Source organism: Lipotes vexillifer, unplaced genomic scaffold, assembly GCF_000442215.2.
Source record: "Lipotes vexillifer unplaced genomic scaffold, Lipotes_vexillifer_v1.1 scaffold426, whole genome shotgun sequence".
In the NCBI taxonomy this organism is placed as follows: domain Eukaryota; kingdom Metazoa; phylum Chordata; class Mammalia; order Artiodactyla; family Lipotidae; genus Lipotes; species Lipotes vexillifer.
Genome location: NW_006779491.1, coordinates 3,591,117 through 3,608,939, shown reverse-complemented (window position 1 = coordinate 3,608,939; position 17,823 = coordinate 3,591,117). Strand labels below are relative to the sequence as shown.

General features: G+C 58.3%; 1 protein-coding gene across 1 annotated transcript in view; it reads right to left on the bottom strand.

Annotated features, from left to right (window-relative positions):
• Nucleotides 1-4,616: 4,616 nt before the first annotated feature.
• Nucleotides 4,617-17,823, bottom strand: part of NSMCE1 (NSE1 component of SMC5/6 complex) — a 32,229-nt gene continuing 19,022 nt past the window's right edge. The window contains exons 3-8 of the mRNA XM_007452825.1: nt 13,110-13,231; nt 12,266-12,343; nt 10,907-11,053; nt 6,269-6,385; nt 5,314-5,434; nt 4,617-4,831 (exon numbers count right to left, since the gene is read on the bottom strand). Coding sequence (XP_007452887.1) covers nt 4,752-4,831; nt 5,314-5,434; nt 6,269-6,385; nt 10,907-11,053; nt 12,266-12,343; nt 13,110-13,231 — 665 coding nt within the window. The 3' untranslated portion in view covers nt 4,617-4,751. The remainder of the gene's footprint in view (nt 4,832-5,313; nt 5,435-6,268; nt 6,386-10,906; nt 11,054-12,265; nt 12,344-13,109; nt 13,232-17,823) is intronic.

Sequence of the window (17,823 nt, the reverse complement as noted above, 5' to 3'; positions counted from 1 at the left end):
CCCGAGAGGACGGTGCCCGGCGAGCAGACGCGCTCGCGGTCACACATCCTCCGCCCTGTGCCCGGCCCGGCCTGCGCCCGAGGACTCCCTCGCCTTGGCACACGCAGGGCGAGGGGTACCCAGGCCAGTGTGGGCAGCAGAGGCAGGCGGGGGGGACCCCGGAGGGACATTCCCGGCCCACAGCCCGCACAGAAGCTCCGGGGCTCTATGGTTGGCTGCCTGGATTCAAGCCTGGCCCTGTCGCTTAACCGCTGCGTGATGTGGGGCAAGGAACTCCACTCTGTGTGTCTCCATCTGGGGAATAGGGCGGCGCTAGTCCTCACCACAGAGGGCTCTGGGGACGTGGTGTGGGCAGAGCTGCGCTACAGACCTCAGCCGCTGTTACCAGCCTTCATGATTATTACTGTTGTAAATACTGGCCTGTCAGGACAGCCATGGCCCGCAGGCTCTGGAGCGGGGTGGCCATGGCCTGGTCACGGGGGTGCTCAGCTCAGGCCTCTGCTGGGCAGTGGGGAGCCTGGGGCAGTTTCTGTCTTGGTTACTGAAGTGTAACCTGCCTTCAGGGAAGCACACAGCCCTGCTAGCTTGGCAAATTTCCCACTCCACGCGCTCCCAGCAGCCAGGAACCACCTGGCGGCCCTCCTGCCCCTTGCTGCCTCTGTTGCCCAGGGCCACTCCTCTCTGAAAGAGGGTTTTAGGCCAGGAGAGAGGCCCAGGCTTCAGACTTTCCATAAACACGTTTGTTTTGTTTGTATAAAATATGGGTGGTTCTGTTTGAATTTTGACCACGTAAGGATGCTGGGGACAGGGGTGTCACAGACCTGCAGAAACAGCTGTGGAGGCGGCCCAGGGCCATGCCTCTACCCACCAGGCCTGTCTCCCCCCATGGCCACCTCAAGTCTGCTGGTCTGACCTTGGCTTCAGTCTCTTCCCTCTTGTAGGTAGGCTTCTCCCCGGGGGGAGAAGATGGCCCCAGCAGGTCAACTCCAGATCCCAGCACCTCTACCCACAGCTCAGAAACCTCAGGGAAGGTTCTGACCACTGGGCCTGGGACCTTCGCCCATTCTGGGGCAATGCCGTGGGGCAGGGAGTGGCTGCTCTGATTGGCGGGGCCTGGCTCACAGGCCCCCCCTGAGTTACTGTGAGAAGGTGGGTGGGAAGCATTGATGGGCAGCTGAAACTAGCTACTAATGTCCTCTGTAACCAGGCCAAGGAATCTGAACCTTATCATGTAGGTCTTGGGGCTTCAGCGTTTTGAGCAGAGAGATCATCAAAACATACGTTTGATTCTCGGCAGGGAAGAGGAGGGGCTGATGGGCAAAGCTGCAGGGAGGCCGTGGGTCTGACGCCATGGGTGAGCCCGGGCGAATACGAGAGCTGTTTAGAAAGGAATCGAGGGCTCTGTGAGCAGTTGCTTGTGAGGTCGTTTATTCCCCTACCCAGCATTATTGATAGTTATTTACCTCATTTTTCATATGAAGAATTTATAGCAAATATCAACGCCACTGAAGGCAGGCAGGCATAAAATAGGGAAGCCACCATGCCCACAGGCTCGCCACCAGTGAGGAGATGGGCTGCAAGCGAGCCGTAATTCCAGGGCGGCCTGCATAACCCCCACTCCTTCCCCGGCTCCAGCTCCCGTGGTGGCCCAGCCTTTAGGACCCCATCCATCCCAGCTGGCAGGTCCCACTCCTGGCGAAAAGCGGTTCACCTATAATGTTGTGGTTCTGAAGTTAGGGACTAGACGAAGCGTTCATTAAAACATACTGAGGCCTGGCCACCTCGAGCAAGTGTCCCTTGTCAGATGGGAAGATGAAATCTTCATCTGCTCTCCGGGCAAGGCTCCCGTGTTGCTAGTATCGCGGCTGGAGGGCTGGCTTCAACTCTGAGGGGTGTGGACTGAAGGCGGCTTAGAAGAAAGGTGCCAACCAGCTGCTCGCAGGGCCAAGGGGGAGGCACAGGCACCCACCCACCGGAGCTGCAGAGAGGCCTCCTCAACACTGGAGTCCTGTGCCAGGCAGGGCGCGGCATCGAGCAGGATGGGGGCCCTGTCCTCCTTGTGTTTCATGCTTTTGGGGGGGTCTGGAGACGGACAATAAAATAAGTAGTGCGGGTAGTGATAAGTGCCGTGAAGGCAAGAGAACAGGGTGACGGTGGAATGTGGCAACAAGGGAGGGGTCGGGGACATGACTTTCATAGCTGATGTCTGAGTAGAAGCCTGAAGGACCTGGAATCCAGAACTGACACTGAGACTTGAGGAAGGTGCTCCCAGCAGCAGGTGCAGCAGCCCCGAGGCAGGAAAGCCTTGCCTTGGGAGAAAGGAAGGGGCTGGTGCAGCACGAGCAGAGGGCGCTGGGGGAATGGGGAGGGCAGGGCCTGGACTGTGCCAGCGGGGAGAGGAATGAAGGTGCTAAGCAAGGAGAGACGAGGGCTGATCACGCTGCCGTGTGAGAAGAGCCCAAAGGGGGAGACTGGAGGCTGGAAAAGCGGTCAGTGTCCCCGGTCCAGTAATTCCTGGAGTGACATGCTTGGGGCACCAGTGGGAGGGCAGAGCGGTGGGAGACAGGCTGTGCCCGGGGGCGGGCAGGGCCGGATCACAAAGGCCTTGAGTGCCAGTCAAGCACTCTGGAACTTGGGGTTAGGGCTTTGGGCCGTGCCAAGGGGTCCTCAGGAAGTTCATGCTGGCGTCACCACAGGGGAGACTGGCAGCAGGAGGGCAGTGTCCCAGCAGCAGGTGCTCAGAGCTTCCTTGACACCTGCGTGGTGTGACCCTGCCTGGCCTTGACCGCCCAGCCACCCGCCCGGACAGGCAGGAGGGCCACGGTGTGCTGCTCTGCTTTTGGCCCCTGGCCTCCGTTCCCCCTTGTCCGGAACAGCATTGTGGAGGATCCCCTTCCTCCCAGGAATGCAGCCTTGGAGGGTGCGTCAACCCGGAGCCCTTCCTGCACCTGCATCTTGAGGGCGCATTGGGAGGACGAACAGAACAGCTGGAGCTGCTGTGCAGTGGTGGCAGTCCCCACCGTGACCGGGGAGTGGGTCTTCTCCGCCGGAATCCCCGAGCCCAGGGTCCATGTTTTCTAGACCAGTTCTCCTGCCTTGCTGTCAGCAAGCTTCCTTAGACCCTCCCAAGAAACCCCTTTTCTGGGTAAGCTGGCTGGGGCTGGTTTCAGTGGCGTGCCTGGCACACAGCTGCACCCATCCACCCGCCGCCGCCAGTCGGGGCTCCCGCAGGGCTTCACCAAGGCTTGTATTTGCCTTCAGAAGGCTGGGCCAGGGGCTGGGCCGGCTCACAGCTGAACGCCTCTCGCTGCCTGGGGGTGGGCCTCAGGGCCCAGGCTGGACCTGGGTCCTGCCCCACAGCCGGTTGATGCAGGTGAATCGGGCAGAGGGTCCTTGCTGCACAGGTGGAGGACACCCCGCCCTTTGGGCGCCCACATTCATTCCCTCTCTCCCTGGTAACAGCGTCTTCAATTTGCTTAGAGAACCTCCTCCTCACTCAGCCACGTGGCTCGGGAGGGGCTGCCCTACTCACGGCTCAGAGGTGGCCCAGGCCGAGAGTGCCCATTGGACTATCCCACCCTCCCCCACAGGTATCCAGATTGGATGTTTGCTGGGATGGGGGAGCCACTAAATGAGACCCACCCTCTTTCTCCTGACGGCGGGGCCTGGGTGAGCGAGGCCTGCAAGTATGGCAGCCATTTTGCTACCCTGAAGAAAGAGGCTGGATTTGCTGGAAGACTGTGTTTTAGGCGCCAGCGTGAGGCCAACACTCATGATAACAGGGCAGAGAGAGAAAAACGGATGCTTGGTGACATCACTGGAACCACTAAGTCAAGCCTCTCCTTTAGGACCCCCTCTGGCCAAGTCCTTCCTTGTTTAAGCCACTCTGAGTTGGGTTTGCTGTCATGACTGAAGGGGTCCTGATTGATTCTGGGGCGGAAGGGAGGCGAGACAGGGAGTCAAAATAGTGCGGCAAGTGTGATGGTCACACACACGCGGGGAGGTGGGGGACTGGAGTGGAGGTGGTGACAGCCTAACCAAGATCTAAAGGGTGGACAGGTGCTGTCCGCAAGGGCGGGACACACGAGGGGAGGGCAGGCAGGCGGGGGAGACGTGTGTGCAGAGGCCTGGCGGTGAGGAACACGATGGTTCGTTCAGGGACAGAAAGAAATGCCGTGCCCTGGAAAGCAGGAGGGGAGAGGGGCTACGGTACACGGGGCCCTATCGCGTGGCCCAGACCCGCGGGCAAGGGCAGTCAGCAGGGGTGCGCCAAGGCCGCCTGGCACGGTGGGAAAGTGACTCCGCGGGAGAAGCCTGGAGCCGGTGGGCGACGCTGTTCAGGCCGGTGCGTCTTGGGCCAAGGAGGGTGCAGCCCGGGGGGCGTCGGGGGGCCAAAGCCAAGGCCCCCACAAGCCCAAGTCGGGCCGGCCAGTGTGGGTGGGACGGGTGACCACAGCTGGGGACCGAAGGCAAAGCCGCCCTAAGTAAGTGGCCTCGGACGGTGCCGAGCGGGAGGAGCTCTGCCAGCCTCACTCCGGAGCCCAATCCGAGGGGGCTCCCGACTCTCAGTGAGCTCCAGGAAAGGGGGGCACCCGACCACAGACGAGGCCGAGGTGGCTGCTTAGTAAGTTTATTCCAAACCTGTTAACAAGTGAACGTAAGAGATAAAGGAGGTGATTCACGTGAAACACGAAACTGACGCCTCTCTTCCCAACGGGGCGTGCCGGTTCTACCCTGAAGCGGGTGGCCGGCTAGTGCTGCCTGGATCGCAAGGACCTTTTGTTCGATTTGGAGATGCCGGCCTCCCTCTCCTTCTCGGGGTCAAAGACTTCTGTACGCAGAAAAGCCAGAAAATACTGTGAACGGTGCGGCCGGCTGCCATCCACAGCCACGCCTGTGTGCCAAGGACTCTGTCCTATGGAACATTCTACTCTCCAGGAAGGCAGAATTAGCCCCAGTTGACAGATGAACAAACAGAGGGAGCTGGGGACACTGCTTATACCTCCCCTCCCGAGACAGCTGCCGGGGAGAGCGCCTCATCTACACCAGACCCTCACATGCCTCAGGATGTCTACCAGGGTCTAGGGAGCCCTGTGGAACGGGGCGAGTGAAAGCTGGCCTCCGCTTACCGCGGAAGCTCCTTCAGCGTGTGCAGCTCAGGTCCTGCGCACACGTGGCGGCTCTGTTGGAGCACCCTGTCTCCCTGCCCCCCGTGGCCCCTCAGGGCCAGGCACCAGAACTCGGGCACGCTTGCAGCCCTGCCAGCCCAGCCGCCCAGAGGCCAGGAGGAGACAGCAGCTTAGGGACACGAACCTGGTATCTCGTGGGGCCAGTAGTCATTACAATGGGGGCAGCGTGGCTCCGAATTGGACTGGAAGTACTTGGCCACACAAGGCAAGTGCATCCTGATTCCACAGGTCTCGCAGCTTTGACCCTGAAATGAGAAAGGTGATGGCCGTGGAGCCCGCCGTGTTCATAAACCTTCAGGAAACCGCAAGGAAAACGTCCCGCAGGCTCGGTATTTTTGTCTTCCAGGCCCCAGATTCACAGTAAGAACAACCCGTAAGTCTAACTTAGCGCAGTGGGTTTTAGTAAAGAATCTGACGAATGAGCACACGGGGAAGAAGCTCAAGGCTCCAAAGGCCGGAGCGCGGCAGCGGGGGTGGCGGGCCAGGCCCTCGGAGCAGCGAGGCTGAGTCCCAGGCTCCCAGCACGTGTGCGTCCTGCAGTGGGCGTGAGGACGACCACTTTGCAGAATGCACTTTAGCAACGTGGAGCAAAGCTTTCAACAGTCGTGTGTGCACTCTGTTCCAGAAATTCCACTCCCGGGAATTCAACCCAGGAAAACAACCAGGTGCCCAAGGATGGATGTGCAAAGAGGCCTATCACGGTGTAGGTGACGATCGCAAAAAGATAAAAAGGAAACATAAACATCCAGCACCGGTCCAGCTGCTCTGCTCTGCTCTGCAGCCCTACAAAGTACACGGGGGAAAACAGATGACGGGGAAACCATGGTTGAGACAGAAAGGTGTTCACCACACAGCTGCCGAGACAACATGGACCACACAGAAGACCTCTGAGAGCCTGATCTGGAAAAACAGTAGAAAGAGCCCTGGGACGAGAACAGGGACCGGGGAGGAGAGGCGGGCCTTCGTGTGCTCATCCTCGGACACTTCTGCGGAGACGCCCATCTTCTGCTCACGCTGGAGGAAGGCCTGGGGCCCAGAGTGAGACTTCTAGAAAGCACCTGCCCCCGGCCCTGCGGTACCTGGATGAGGAGGCTGTGGCAGATGGTGCAGACCTTCACGGCGTCAGGGTACGTCTCCCGGATGTACTGCTCCATCTCCAGGATGGCCCGGCCGTGCAGGGTGAACTCCCCTTCCTTCTGCAGGGACACAACAGGAAGTGGCATCTTTTACGAAACTGGCACACCTGGCCCTCTTCCCACCCTGTGTCTCTGCTCCCATGGCCCGAGGCCCAGAAACGGGGAGAGGTCCACACGCCCCTCGCCACACAGGCTTTCACCAACCCCGGTCAACAGGCATCCACGCCGGCCTCTTGCAGAGCCTCTAGTGGGGAAAACTTAGGTAAGACCTAAAAGGAAACCGAGGCAAGGACCCCGCCCCCGCATCTTCTTGGCGCCTTCCTTGTGCCTTCACAGACGGAAGTCTTGCACGGCAGCCCCACGTGTGAGGCCTGCCCAGCCCCCCAGATGAGGACAGAGGCCGGGAAAGGGAGGCAGTGATCCCGCGGCGTGAACTCCACCCCCTACCCAAGTGCCCACTTCCTCCTCCCCTCCCCAGCGGCCCGCAGCCCCACCCCCGGGGAGCAGCACAGCAGGTGTCCCCAGCCCTGCCGCCTGGAGCCCCGGAGGGGACCAGCCGCGCCACTTTACGGGCAACGCTGGAGACGGTCCAGGGAGGCCCCCGGCGTGGCTGGGTGGCATGGCTGGTGGGGCCTCCCGGTTCCCCCAACCAGACACGGTGGAAAGCCAGGACGTACAGAAAACCCGGCTGCGGTAACTACCCTACGGCCAGCTCACAGGGCAGAGGCAGGGGTCGCAGAGGCCCATGGACGTTTATTCGTGAGAGCTGACTAGTGACGCGGGAGACGAACGTCTTAACCATGCCCGCCCCCTCCGCTGCCCGCGCTGGGGGCCGAGGAGCTGCCGGTGGGGCTCCTGGGCAAAGGGCGCTGGAGGGCCGGTGGGGCGGGCCGACGTCGCAGGCCTCGCGGGAGAAGCCGCCACCGGAACCTGCGGCTGCTGGGTCAGCCCAGCGCTCCTTCGTGTCTCCGCTCTTCTCCGCCTGATGCCTGCAATGAGCGGCCCGGTTCTCCCACTTCACAGCCCCTCCCCACCGGAAGCCAGCCAGGAAGTGCACTCACTCCGGGCCTACAGTGGCAGGCGGGCGACCACCCAGAGGGATACACGGCAGATGGGCGCAGTCAGAGAGCAGGAGCGCTGACCGCGGAGAGCAGGGCGGGCAGGCAGGACGCAGCCCGGCGACTCTCACAAGTGGACGGGGGCCCAGCACGAGGCGCTGGTGTCCCATGCCGCAGGCTGTCGGGCCAGCCAGGAAGCGGACAGGAGCTCTGTGCCCCTCAGGTGCTGGGCACGGGAGGGCGGGCCTCCCAGGCTGCCCTGGGTCCTGTGGCTGCTACCTTCTCAAAAGCTCCCCAGTCCGTGACAACGCTCCATCTCCACGGCCACCCTCACCCTCCTAACCGCCCTCTGGGCCCACCCTTGCCCCTCTGCAACCCTCTCCAGCGACCTGAGCTCTGCGAGGCCCAGCCCTGTGATGCTCCGCCGTTCTTAGGCTGAAAAACCGAACCCCTTGCTGCCCACCTCCAGGCGCACCTTGTCCCCTGTTCCAGAGCGCCCAGCCACAGCTCCTTGCGCCCACTCGGGCACAGGCTGCCCCTTCTGCCCTGGACCATGGTCCTCACCCCCAGTCCTGGTGCCTCCTATCCAGCCTTCAGCTGAGTGTCACTTCCTCCGCAGAGGGCAGGTTCCTCTGGTAGCGCTGCCATAAAACCCTGTTTCCTATCTGTAACTCTGCTTCAGCGAGATGCGGGGCTGACCTCCGGCTCCCTCCCCAGACCGTGGGCCGGCCCGGTTTTGCTCACTCTGTGTCCCCAGCACGTGACGCGAGGCCTAGCGCTCGGCAGTGCTGTGATAAACGTGTAAGGGAAGAGTTAAGTAGCCCTTGCGTGGAGCCCGAGGAGGAGCGCCCGAGGCTGGGGTGAGCAAGTTCAAGGTCAGAGTCGGGCTCGAGGTGCAGTTACTAAATGTCTTCCAGCTGCCTGAGACTGTGCCCGCTGCTTACTGTTCATGACGCCACGCACGCTCGGGGCCCCGTCACCGGGACAGGCGGCCTGCCCTGGATTTCCAAGGAAGACCCAAACCCAAGTGATATCCCAGGCCTCACAGCCATCCTTTGAGCTGGAATCCTGCAGTGGGGACTGGTCCCTACGGTGTGCAGAGATGCAGCTGCCAGCAGACACCCAAGCTCCAAGGATCCGTGCTTTCTCTGAGGCCTCCTCCAATCTTGGGGCCTCGCCTGCTGACCCTGACCACCCCCTACTCCAGGGCCCCCTGAGGGGCTGCACAGGTGCCTCAGCACCTCCATACCCTGTGCAAGGCCAGGGTGGACGGAGCCTTGCGCAGGGTACCGGGCAGGGCTCTCCAGGTACTTTCGTAACAAAGTGCTGCCAGGTGACATTCCCCCACAGCATGGCTTCTGAGGAAAGTCCCATTTCTGAGAGGCTGAGGATGAGACTCAGACATGGTCCCTCCGGTCAAGGTGCTGCCCCAGGAAGACTGGTCGGGGAACTGGCCAGCACCTGCCTCACAGCCCCTCAGCTGTTCCTCGAAAAGTGCCACAGAACTCACCGCCACACCCATGCCGACCACTTCAGAAAGCACTCCACCCTCGCTACAAAAACACCTGTGCGCCACCACCGTCCTCATCCTTCAGACGGGAAACAGGCTCAGAGGCAAGAAGCCACCGCCAGAGGTACTGGCAAGGCCAGAGGAGGACCCTGGGGGTGTCTCACCACCATGCCCTCCCCTTCCTCCCGGGTCTGTTCCTTTGTCCACACAAGGCTGGAGGGGTCAGTCAGCACGGGGGCTCCCCGGAGGCCATCGGGGCTGCTGAGGCCAGCGCTCAGGGAACCCCCAGCCCTGGAAGGACGCACCAGCACCTCCACTTCACTGAGGAAGAAGCAGAGAGCACGGGAGGCAGGGCCCAAGGCAAGTCCAGCGGACCCCAGAGGCGTTCTTTCCTTCTGTCGTCCCTGCTCTGGGCAGCAAAGCATCAGTCCCGATAAAGTCGGGCACACAGCCCTGCACTGTGGTGGGACAGCACCTGCATGTGCTAGACACACATGACCACCCTGGGGCCCAGGGCTGGACACAGAGGCTGCGCCTGGGCAGCAGAGGATACGACGGGTGTCCATATCCACACGGCCCCGTATGAATACTGGTATTTCCTGGTCTATGAGGATTTCTTGTATGATCTTGGGGGTGAGTTTTCGGTAAAGGCTGTTCCTCTGGAACTTCATCTACACACCTGGTCACCGTTCAGGAAGCAGCACCTCCAGGAGGGAGGAAGGTACAACGATGAGGTCACAGTCCCCAGCCTTAGAAAGCCCGGCCCGAGGGCACAGCACGGCCAGTTATGACCCGAGCTGCCCGAGAACATTCCACATGGCCAAATCCACCCCAGAGGAAGAACTGTGACAAAGCAATTGATGGGGACCTGCAGTCACGCAAGCTGGGGCCTGAACGTGGCTCTGCCACTTGCCGGGTGTGGGACTTCACCCAGATCACGGAGCTGCAGTGGGTTCAGCTACAAAACAGAGCTAAGGGGCTCCCCGCCCTCACAGGGCGGCTGGGAGGACCCAAGCACATGCTGCGCAGACAAGCCCAGAGATGCTAGCACCCACTAGCAGCTCCCCCTCCCCCCGCCCTCGCCGCTGTGGCCTCTTCAGACATTTCCTCCCATCAGGCAAGTACCTCTGGCACTGAACGTTTCTGGTCAGGCTACCAGGGCCCACCCACCCTCTGAGATCGGTAACTCAGAACACTGTCGCCAGGACTCCAGAGGTGAGCTCCACCCCAAAAGGAAGTAAAGCATCGTGTCACCACAGCAGCGGCCTCCCACCAAATAAGGAAGTTGAGGGACTGTCTCCGCACGTCCTGCCCAGACACAGGCCCCCGAGGGGCAGGGCTGTGGTGCACGAGGCAGCACTGAGCCTGTCTCGCGTTTCTTGGAAACGGTGGTGCGTTTGTGGAAAAAGAACTGAAACGTCTGACTGCTCCAGCCAACAGAATTAGACACGGGGCGTCGAGAAACTTGAACCTCTCGGATTCCTACAGCTCCTCTCCAAACGCTTGTCTACACGTCCCCTTTGCTGTTTAAGGGCCACCATCTAAGTGAAAGAACCCCACAGCGCTGGCCCTGGGTAACGTGACGCTGGCAACGATAACCAGGACAGGGACGGCGATTCCCGGGAGGGCCCAGCACTGGCACCCGACACGGCGGCTCGCCACGCCCCCGGGGGCGCACGCCACCCCCACAGGAATGCGGGGGCACCCGCACCGGGGTTCAGGCCCAGGGCTGACGCCAGCGCTGTGCTCCTGCATGCCACACTACATGGCCTGCCTGGGAGCAGAGTCTGGGGCCCACGGCTCTGCCGCTTCCAGCTGGGGCTCCCCCGGGTCACGTGAGTGAACAGGAGGTTCCAGTCCTCCTCGCAGGGTCACTGTGGGCCTCAAAGCAGAGAACGGACCCGAACGGGCCTGGGTCAACATACGTCCGTTAGATACAATATGGTTTTGGGGGAAACACTGTGATTCATTCTAAAAAGTAAGCCAAGCTGGAAAATCCACGGCACAAAGTACCTCAATCAGCCATTTGTTTTGTACGAACTTCTGCAGCACGTGCTCGGCTTCCTTCTTCCTCATCTTCTTGCCCTTAAGCTGATCAACCAGGTTCAAAATATTTGTGGAAGATGCAAAGCCAGTTTCTGAGTCAATAATCAGTTCCAACTGGAAGAAACAGATACCACATTCATCTATTAAACTGGCAAAAACAACTTTCAAGCAATAATACCAATTCTGGCAGGGGTGTGGTTAAACTATTCATATCACAGGCAGAACTGTAGGACTCTTCAGGAAAATAACTTAGTAATATGCATCCAAAGCCATAAACAGTTTTGACCCAGAAGTCTCTCCTGTAACACCATCCCAAATGAATGACCTTAATGCCCCCCAAATCAAGAAGGGTCACTTCACCTCCCTGAAGATGGAGAAGCTGAGGAATGAATGAATAAGGAAGCGGGGCGGCACCCCTCCTACTCAAAGGTGGGCAGGCCATCAGGGCTGGTCTGAGTGGCAGGGTGGAGTCAGGAAGGGCAGGAGAGCAGGGTGGGCCGCGAGAGCACGCTCGGGAGCTGCAGAGGCACTGTGGACCCAGGGCCGCGAGAGGCAGGCGGGCTGGCCGGCCGGCTGCCCTAACGCTTCTGCCCACAGCAGGGCACAGCCACTGGGAAGACAGCTTCCCTGCACACACAAGTGTGTCTGGCATCTTAGAGCCCAGTTCTCAACCCTGGCTGCTGATCGTCCCCAGGGGAGGCTTAGGAAGGAATGATTCTAGGACTCGGTCAGTCCTCAGAGACTTGGACTCGACAGACCTGAGGCCAGAATGTCTGCGTTGTTTTTACCTCCCCAGTTATTACGGTGCATCCAGAGCTGAGAACCACTGTCTTGACCGGGTGCTCAGCCAGGTGAGTGACAAGGTGGCTGAGTGAACAGCTCCAAAGCCAGGCAGGCAGAGCAGCGCTTCACAAATGTGCCTGTGCAAACGGGTTTGGGGCACCTTCTTAGAATGCAGGGTCACATTCAGCAGCCTGGGTGGGGACTGGGATTCGGCCTTTCTAGCAAAAGCTCCCGGGCGATGCTGCCACAGTACCAGGCAGTGACACCTGCTCACCTGCATCACACACCCAGGAGGCCCACTGTTGCTCAACCAGCTGGGGTCAAACCCGGACCAGCCTTTCTCTCCTATTTAGCCGTGGCGACCTCCCCAGCAATCACCTGGCAGCTATGAATTCTGGGCGAGGCGCTCGGTGACATCCCCCTGCAAAGGGCTTTCTCGGGCAGCAGTAGTGACCCTCTAAGATTGCAGTTTCCATTTCCAGTGAAAGACAGGAATTCCTATAAGAAGCCCAGCTGCTGGGCAATGGGAGTTACTGTACTTACAGCCTTTCTAAACAGATCCAGCTCATTCTCTGCAAAATCTGAGGCCATTTTAGAAATTGAAGTTGTTGCAAGATTCACCTAAAAAATAAGTCAGCGTGAGGGTCAGGCTGTGCCCTTCACTTGTCAGTTAATTCACTTGTTGGCACGCTCTCCCTCCCTGCCTCCCTCCCTGCCTTGCCAGTCACGGAGCACCTGTGTCCCGGTACTGTGGGCCACAGGGATAAATTTGTAACCGGTCTTATGTTACAGGCTTAAACCTGTAGCTCAGTCAGTATGTCTAATTTTCAGAGATTTTAGAATTCCCAAGATTGTGCGATATCTTCCAAACTCAGATAAGTTCAGGAAACTTGTCTGCATGCTAATGGAGCTTCAAATGCAAAAGGCACTGGGAAGTCTAGCAGTAAATAAATCTGATTTACCGATTTGACCCAGCATTTCCATGTTATTTGACTCTATAACCCTTTCTTCCATGGACAACGTTTGGGAAACCCTGGGCTAGAGCCCCTTTCTGTGTGGGCCCGGTGGGTAGGAGCCTGATCTCCCTTGACGGCCTAAGGTGGTTCCCGAGCCAAGGATGGGGGTTTGTATTTCACTTCCTCCCCTAGCTGGGAGGGAAAACCTGAAAACAGGAGGCCCCAAATATGTCTCAGTCCTTAGCGGCCACGCACGTTGTTTCTTTCCCCAGCTTCTATGTCTTGTTCTAAATGAAAAGGCATCTTATCCCTTTCTCCCTCCAAGCCCTTGGTGAGGCGGGTGCACCTGCATTCGCCCCAGTAAGGAGGGCACGGGGCTGTCTCTGCTGCAATCCCTCAAACATCCACCAGGGGGCTCTGTCTGCACTCACCAGCGCGTAAATGGGTCTCCCGTCATCTTCCGTGACGCCTTTCTTTATCTCGATGTACAAAGACTCCAAGACACTGTTAATGTTGTTGATGAAGTCCTCCAACTTCTCTACAGTAGCATTGCCTGGAAATAAACAGGCAAAAGCAAAAAAGGGGGAGGGTGCTCCATCAAAAAAAGTGCAGCTTGTTTCAACCCCGCCATCATCCTGAACACGGGACAGCAAAGCCAGAAGTGGGCGGAGGCCCTGGCCCTGTTGGGTGAGCGCCAACGCCTGTGGCTTCTTTCTTCCTGGAGCAAAGAGACAGCGCTGTGAAGTACAAACGCCTGGGAAATGGTATCTGAGCCTGCTGAGGTCTTCCTGTCTTGGCTGGCAGCCCTCAGCCTCCTCCCCGGCCCCAGTTCCCTGCCGCCCGGTCACTGTCCCCACTCAGCACCTCAGTGCAGTGGGCATCGCAGCCTGACTCCTCCGTAGAGCCTCTGCCCCTGCCTGTCCTCATGCACGCATCAGGGCCACCTCTCTCCTTCCTCCCTTTATTCGACATCCAAACACACATCGAACACTGGCACACCTGTGCTGGCCCGGGGCTGCGACAGTGAAGAATAATGACCACAGGGTAAGAACAGCAGCTCACACGGAGCACCCACCCCGGGGAAGGCCCTGATCTGAGCGCTTTTCACGCAGTAATGAACCCATCCTGCCTGCAGAGGGGGGCTCACTCACCCAGCGTTACACCACCAGGCACAGCGAGCAGGGGGGAGCCCTGACAGCACGGCCATAGCCCCTGACCTGTATGCCAGCCACCTCGTGCTGCCCCTGGTGACGCACAAGGCAGCAGCACCCTCTCCGGGGCCATCAGCCCATCAGAGGAGGGGGTACGGACAGAGCCCGGGGAGCACCGCAGGGGGCTGGGGTAGATGGACAGCAGACTGACAGGGGAAAGAAGGACGGCTGGGAGGGCTGTGGCGGTAGCAGCAGGAAGCAGGAGCCAGATGGCCCAGGGCCCCACGGGTTGGGGGGCGTGGGCCCTTCCTCCTGGGACATGGGAGCCTCTCAGAGCTGGAAGCACAGGAGAGACATGGTCAGCCTTGGGTCCTGGAATCACCCTGTTGTACTGTGAGACTTTTTTAAACCAAACGTATGTATTACTGTCTTCACTTATTAAAATAATTAATTTCAAAAGATTTGTGCCTTAGAAAAATCACTGTAAGAAAAAAATAGCGGGAAAACAGACAATATATAACATTATGTTAAAAACAATAATAAAACCAACAAAACAATATGCAGGAAAAAGGCCAGGAAGGTTACGCACAAAACTGATGAACAAGGCCATTGCTAGGAAGGGAACTAAAATGAGGGGGTCATCCCAGGGCACTTGAACTTTACCTGTTTGGCTTCTTAGAAAGGTACTTGTAAGCTCCTTGTATAGCTAAATATTATGAAAGTTTAAAAAAATAAAAGATCACACTGGTGGCAATGGAGGTTGCAGCCACGTAAAGTCGGCAGCTGTGACACAGGCACAGCGTCTGCTGAAGAGGCCCAGAAAAGCTAATGACAAAGACCTGGACAGACATACTAATACGTGAATCACAGGCGGGATCTAATCTTCCTTTAGAACTAAAGCTGCTTAAGTTAAAGAAAAGAAAAAAAGCAATTTAGGGAACTCCTTGGCAGTCCAATGGTCAGGACTCTGAGCTTTCACTGCCGTGGCCCGGGTTCAGTCCCTGGTCAGGGAATTAAGATCCCTCAAGCCACGTGGCGTGACCAAACAAACAAAAAAACAAAAAATGATGACGAAGAAAGCAATTTAAAGAAAAAATTCGTATTAATAAACAGATGGTACTCGGACGTGGCCAAAATCCTAACGGTAGCGTGATGATGAAATTTGGCCACAGCTGCTGAAACACCATGATCAGAGGAGTGAAACACGGTCACATTTCCTGCCTCCGTGCCCTGCTCGCACGCCCTCCTCCTCACTCCCATCGACCAGTCACGAAAGCCAACTCGCAGGGAACTTTTTTCCACGAGCTGTTCTCTGCCGCCCCGGCACGAAAAGCTCCCGTGCTTTCCTCCACTCCCACACCAAGCAAAGCATCTCGCCCCTGTGTGTGGGGCCAGCTACCACGGACGAGCCACGCGCCCGGCTTGCTGGAGACCCTTCGGCCCCCAGCAAGCACCCAACTCAAGCCTGGGAAACTCGGGCGCGGGGCCCCCAGGCACGAGGAACCGCCTCCTGCCCACCAACAGGGCCTCTGCCTCGGGAGCTAGCCCCGTCCGTCCCAGGTGGCGCAGTGGCAAGTCCCACCTCCCTCTGAAAGCGACAATTCACATTTTCCACTGAAAAGGCCTCTCCTGGGTGTCGTTCAGAAGAATGTACTCTGTGGGCAGATCAAAAGCATTCTGCTACCTCGGACTTTCCTCGTCAGCACGGAGATGAGCTAATAGCCACCCTGCGCTTTCCCCTCTCCTACCACCTCCAGTTTGCTGTCCAGCCTCACTTTTCAGAAACATGAATATTCTCAATTTAAGAAAAAAAAAGCCCTTCCTACCACTGACCTTGCAGCAGCCGGCGCCTACTCAGGGGCTCCCGTGGGCTCCAGTGCACAGCGGCCCTGTCGGGGGCTAAGCCACAGCCCCCTTTTGGCTGGACCTGCCTGTGCTGCCCACAGATGCCCTGCGCTGCACCATTACCTGGGAACAAGCTGCTCTCCTGTTCAGCCACACCCCCGCCCTAACTGGACTTCTTGGGGCCACAGAGGCAGCAGCAGGGCCGGCCCAGTTCCGCCCCACCCCTCTGTGGGCCCCCAGGCCAGCCTCTCCCTTTCTCTCAGCCCTGAAGGCCACCCGCCACCTCACATCCAACCTCACACATCGAGAACACTTCCCTGCAACCCTCTCTCCACCACACCCACTCCAACCAGCCAGGCTCCTGACCATCTGGCGTCCCAGACACGTCCCTTCCTGTGCAGGCCTGCCCTGACCACAAAGGATCAGGGTCCCGCGCTCTGTCTCTGTCCTCCCACGGTCCTCAAGCACTTCCTTCCCCATCATACTTTGTTCCAGTTACCAATTCTGGCTGCCCCACTCCCTAAATAGACTCTACCAAAGAGTCTTTCTTTACCCCATCTGTGTGATTCTGGTGGGAAAACAAATCCCATAGGCAGAAAACCAGAGGGCAGGAACCTGCAGGAGCCAGGTCCCAGGCCAGCCAACAGTGGGCCAGAACCCGTGCTCAGCCTGTCAGACACCCTCTCAATCTGAGCAAGGGACAAAGGGATGGCAGGAGGTGGTTCCAGCCCAGTCGCTGCAGGGGGGAGGGTGGCTTTGGCCGTGAGGTGCTGCTGTGCTTTCCTGTGCCTGGTGCTCTGGGGCTCCGGCCCATTCCCCAGTCTGGCCACCAGCCAACGGTCAGTCCCGTGTGTTCCTTTCCCAACAGCCTCCCAACACGTTCCTTTTCAGGTTGGCCAGAATTGGGAACTCTTGCTTGCTACCAAGATCCCTGACATGCCTGTTAAGTGTCAAGGTAACACCAGATCAGTGCTTCCCCAAATCAAGTCTTCAAACCAGCTAATTTTCACTGCTCTGCCCCCTCTCCCTCCCCTCTTCCTGGAGCCCATGGTGGAAAAGCTACAGTTGGCAAATCTGTAGGAACAAAGTGGGCCTAAAGCAGTGTCCGAGGATCCATTTGGCCCCAATATCCTATGAGTCCACGGTCATGATACCGTGCGTGAGATAAAGACCATATCACGTGATTTTGAGGCAACTATTTCCAGTCTTGGTTCTACAACTTAAAGGGACTTCAGAGAACTAACGAATAACACTGCTCCTCCCTTCAGATCCCGAACCAATTGAGAAAAAAAGATAGCCATATATAGCCATATATCTAGCCAAATACCAAGTTTTTATAGGTAGAACTGGATCAGAGGCTGGATCCCTCCACACCAATGACCAGCAGTCAGCAACATGGGATGACCAGCTATAAGAGGTAAAGAACAAGGCCCTGGACCTACCACAGCTGCCCCTTCTCAGAGAGCAAAGAGACACCCTAACCAGGACGATTAGCACCATGGCTGAACCAAGCAAGGGTCTGTAGATCTTTGGTGCCACCTGTGTTCTCTCTCCATGTAAGCAGGGTGTACCTGTGCCTTTCTTATGGGGTGTGGTGAGGTTGCTACTGTTGGGCTGAGAACAACAGGCCTGTAAATGTGGGGCTGTCATCACCTTAGTATGTGCTGGGCACTGCTCATTAGCTTGGCTCATTGCATCACTGCAAGAACACTAACTCCGTAAGGTGAGCTGTTATTATCACCTTTACATACCACAGGTTAAATAACTTGCCCAGCGTTGGAAATGGAGCCCAGGCCAAGCTCCTGGGCAAGAAGCCACACAGCCTCTGTGGAGCAGAGCAAGTGTCCTCTGGGAACATTCCCTACCCCAGACCCCACCAAGGTCACACCTACATTCCTCCAGAACTTGGCACTGTGCCTTCAGGGTCACAAAGAGGGACTCGGCCAATACAGAAAGACGGAAAGTGTCTGAGCAGTGCCTGGGGAAGACGCCAGAGGCGATGCTGACACCAGAGGGCTGTGCCCCGAGGCCACGTACAGGGGCTGTGCCTGGCCAACATCCATCATTCCTCCAGCCCTGACTACTCAGCCAGGTCACGGGGGTCACACGCACTGCTGCGGGAGGAGCTAAACTAAAGGCCAAGGACTCA